Source organism: Ipomoea nil, unplaced genomic scaffold, assembly GCF_001879475.1.
Source record: "Ipomoea nil cultivar Tokyo-kokei standard unplaced genomic scaffold, Asagao_1.1 scaffold2704, whole genome shotgun sequence".
Classification (NCBI taxonomy): domain Eukaryota; kingdom Viridiplantae; phylum Streptophyta; class Magnoliopsida; order Solanales; family Convolvulaceae; genus Ipomoea; species Ipomoea nil.
In genome coordinates, this window is record NW_017619132.1 from 2,350,254 (window position 1) to 2,354,747 (window position 4,494).

Genomic DNA, 4,494 nt, shown 5'->3' on the forward strand with positions numbered 1-4,494 from the left:
GCTACCTGGACGCTCAACTCTATCTATGCTCCTCCTCCTCCGACGGCTTGTTTATTTGTAGGTCCAGATCCAATAGAAACGTCGCTGTTTGCAACGTTAGTACGGGACAGCTTATTTTCCTTCCAAGAGTCCATCCCCAAACTTTTTCAAACCTATTGTTTGGGTACGATCCAGAATCTAAAAGATACAAAGTTTTTATGTCAGCCGGGATGCCTGATGAAAAAAGCAGACTCCCCAAGTATAAGCATATGATTTTTACTTTGGGAGTGGATAAATCAGTGTAATGATTGATTCTGGCACAGAGAAATATAAAAATAAAAACAGATAAATTTATGATTCTGGCAACAATAACGATAAGACAAATTGTATGAAAAATATGATGCACACAGAACCAACGTGATAAAAAACTATCAACTCGATCTTGTAAGATAGATGAGGAGAAGCTAAATAAAAACAGCTCCTGCAAGATCAACAACATCCAGTTAGTTGTTGATAGCTCTGAATGGCAATCTATCTTCAACATTCTTAGTTGGAGAAGAGCATATGTTCAGGTTCTCTTTCGCAGGATCAAAGAATTTATTGATCCTTTTCATGTCTAGACCGAATGCCCCACAAGTCTGCATGATTCTTCCCAGTTCATTAGTTAATTCCATGTCTTCCATGGATAGCTGGCTTATCCTATTTGACAATCTCATAAACATATCCAGCCATATTTCCCTCTCGGATGACAGCTTCCTCACATCTTCCACTGCCTTTGCTTTCTCTTCCATAAGCTTCTCCATCGCGACATCTGAACTGCATGGCAGCCTCTCAAGCTTAGATGTCAGGTTGGTAACTTTATGTTGCAAAGTGTTTAAATCATTTTCGAGCTCCAAATTAATCATACTTTTTTCTTGGACTTCAATCTCTTTCAGTACCAAAACCTCTTTGATTGTCTCCCATGTTTTCTGGAACATACCAGTCTCTGCCTGCATCGCGAGAAGTCTGGATGAATTTTCTGATTCTAGTTCCAGCAAACTGACGAGGTTCTGGAGATCCTGTATTTTGTGGTGGAGAATTTCCTTCTCTTTCTTATGGTATCCCTCTGCTTCTACCTGAGCTAAAATGGCTTTTTCGAGTTCTTTTCTCAACCACTCTTCTTCAAAACACTCCAGCTCTTTGTGAATATCCAGTGAGTTTTTCTTGCCGAGTGGAGATTGAAGTGCCCTTGTCTCCCTTATATTGAGTTTCTCATTCAGTAACACAATCTGATCTTGGAGCTCTTTTATTTCTTCTTCTTTATCCGCTAGAATGTGCTCAAGCCTATCTTTTTCCCATCTGAGCTCAAACTCCACATCCACCTGTGCAAAAAGCGAAGCTTCTACTTCTCTCCGCACTTGGTGGTTTTCATCGAGTCTAGATTGTAACCTTTCAGCAACAGATCTCCATATTTGCAATTCAGATTCGATTACTTTTCCCTCGTAATAACTTTCAGCTAGTTCTTCATCTGCTCTATCCAAGGCATCTTTTGCTTCTTTCAATTCACTCTTTGTTTTCAGCACCTGCTCCTTCAAATGCACTTGATGTGTTGATGCTTCTTTGAGTGTTTCTTTAAGTTTATCAACCTCTATCTGTAACGGAAGCTGTTTTTCCTCAATCAAATTTAAGGACTCGACCCTAGATACAAAGAGCTTGTTTCTGAGTTTTGGCAACGAAGAATGTCCAGTGTTGTTGATTCCAGCTTCCTGGAGTTCTTTGAGGGATGCCATCAATTCCCGGTTCTCTTGCTCTAGCTTTCTGAACCGGTATTCTGTTTCCTTGTATGTTGCATTCCTTGTGCCCAATGCATCTCTTAGATTTGCAATTTCTTGATCCTTTTGATTAGTTAAACTCTCGGTTCTTGACTTGGCTTCCTTGAATTCTGCAGAAACATTGTCAATGCAGGTTTTAGATTCTGAGAGTTGAACTTCCAGGGTTTTTCTCCTGCTTTCTTCATGAGCTAAAGCTTGATTACACATCTGCAATCTGGTTTGAAGGCCTTCTGAAATCCTTATCTGGGAATCCAAGTTCAACTGCAATGTAGAGATCTCATTGAACAGTGTGTCTTTCTCCTTCTCCCACTCTTTCTCCCTCTCGCGAAATTGCTGCCGGATCTTCTCATGAGCCTCAGCCAGATGCCCAAACTGCTCCTTCTTCCATTTAAGTTGATCTTCGAGCTCTCGATTTTCCTCCTCTAACTTGAGCACCACATCATCTCTCTGTCTCAGCTCCTTGGAGGCTCTCGTTCTTTTCTCGACTTCACAGGACATTTTCTGCGACGCCATTGCCAATTTCCTCAGCCTATCGATTTCATTCCTGAGTGTCTGTATCTGCTGCTCTTGCTCCACGTTTGCTGCATTTGTCTCGTCTAACGCCACTGCCATGCTTCTGTTCTCGTCTTCGAATTTCTTCAGCTTCTCGGCAGAATCAGCGTGGAGCCTATCGTTTGCTGATCTTAGAGACTTGATGGCAGCTTCTTTGTCTTTCAGATTTGACTTCAGTTCTTCATATGCCTGCTTTGCAACAGACAGTTCATCTTCTTTCAGGCTCAACTCCAGGGTGAGCTTATCCACTTTAGAATTTGCATCCCTAATCTTGGACAATTGCTCATTGTAAGCTCTTTTGAAATTCTCAGATGATTCTGCTTTGATTTTATACTCTGCCCTGAGCTTCTCAATCTCAGCCATGGCTTCATCTAGTTTTTCATGTACTGTGCCCATTGCCTTCTCTTTTATAACAATTTATCTTGAACAAAACCTGTTCAAATCCAAGAAAAATCCAGTCAAGAAACAGACTTTCTTACTTCAAGAAGCAGTAAGACCTGCATAATGTGCATTCCTTATCAATTTCTCATTTGGTATGAAACAATTTCTCATATGGGATCGACCTATATTACTTAGATTACATCTGTTAGATTACTATAAAAAATATGGGTTCAATTGAAATTCGACTAAATCAGTCATTCTACGAGATCTGAATACTCATCATTCGGTATGAAAGTGATATCTGCCTAGCTTCATCAATTAAAGGGTAAAAGTTTAACTATCTATTCCTCAAATTACTAACAGCAATATCAGGCCCGACCAAATTAGTTTCATCCCAAATATTTAAAATACGTTCGAGTTTTAAAGGAAAGTTCAAATAAGGATCTATCAAGTGAAACGGAAACTAAAAGAATGACTAATTTTTGCCTGAATTTCAACTATAAATACAAAGATCTGCCATGCCAACTCTCACCGGAAACATGAAGTCTCCATATTTCCCCCTTTTAAGAAATTTACACATCAGGAGACACTATCATCATCATCATTTATTATTATTCGACAGTTAACTACACAGGAGAACTAGATTGTGTATATTCTACGACTTCATAACCCAGAAATCAGCAAAATAGACGAAGCATACACCCATCAATAACAAGCTATCAAATCCATACAATATAATCAGCATTTTCTTTTGCCAGTTTTCTGCATTTTCTCTGCAACAAAGCATAAAATAAAGTTGTGGGTAGTGAAGAAGAGTACCTGAAAATCTGAAATGAATGTTCGAATTGCCTAACTGGGTTCACCCATGCAACAGAATCTAGGGACTTGAATGATTTTTTGGGAACTAGAGAGATTTAAAGAAGTGAGAGAGCTTTGAGAAAATGGTGGTTTCAGAAACCGGAGATCAGATTCAGATAGCCGTTGTGAACCAGGCGAAGTTTTAAAATATTGGGGTGGGAGGAGTAACCGTTAGTCGTTAATACAACATGGGCCTCGGATCCTTCACATATGGGCTTACTATAATTTGATATAGGCCTTCGATTCATAGCCCAATTACTTATGACAAATTATATTATGAAAATGGTTCACATTGCATTGTAGATCCTGATTCAAAACGACATTTAAATTATATATTTATAGTGAACATATTATGCACATTTAGTTAATAGATTATGTACCTGTAAATAAATTTAAAGTATATAATATATTAATTGTAGGTACATAATATGCTAATGGTAATAGATACGTAATTTATCAACTACATATATATAATATGTTAATTGCATATACATAATATATTAATTATAATAGTTATATAATTTATTAACTAAAAATATATAATATTTTTGCATTTCTTATACATGAACTAAGGTTCACCTTGTATGGTGAACCCTGATCTTAAATTGTGTGTTTTAGTATTGGAATTATGAACTTCCAAAATATAATTTGTATTTCTAAGTTTAAAAAAATTGTGAATACAATACAAATTGTAAATGTTTAAATGATAAATTGTGAGTAATTAATATGTAAATTGTGTATCTTTGGATCCAGATCCATCTTGCAAGATAGACTCAGGTTCACAGAATAATTTGTCATATTTGGATCCAAATCCACCTTACTGGGCTATGTGTGTAATTTGGGCTTTTACTAGGCTAGCATTTTAAACGACCCGGCCCAGTTGGGTTTTGCAGTCGTCGCCACATCTCAATTC

General features: G+C 37.6%; 1 protein-coding gene across 2 annotated transcripts; it reads right to left on the reverse strand.

The window, feature by feature from the left end:
• Window positions 1-309: 309 nt before the first annotated feature.
• LOC109155814 (uncharacterized protein At4g38062-like) lies at window positions 310-3,677 on the reverse strand. 2 transcript variants are annotated; one of them, XM_019303468.1, is made up of 2 exons: window positions 3,551-3,677; window positions 310-2,775 (listed from the first exon to the last, which is right to left on the reverse strand). In XM_019303468.1, the coding sequence occupies exon 2, from the start codon at window positions 2,736-2,738 to the stop codon at window positions 483-485; it is 2,256 nt and encodes a 751-aa protein (XP_019159013.1). In that variant the 5' UTR covers window positions 2,739-2,775; window positions 3,551-3,677; the 3' UTR covers window positions 310-482. The 2 variants fall into 2 exon arrangements, with proteins under 2 accessions (XP_019159013.1, XP_019159014.1); XM_019303469.1 differs by having other exon boundaries at window positions 3,543-3,677.
• Window positions 3,678-4,494: the final 817 nt, after the last annotated feature.

Bases quoted from the DNA above. Each gene is read 5' to 3' on its own strand.
- LOC109155814 (XM_019303468.1), bottom strand. From the start codon at position 2,738: ATGGGCACAGTACATGAAAAACTAGATGAAGCCATGGCTGAGATTGAG.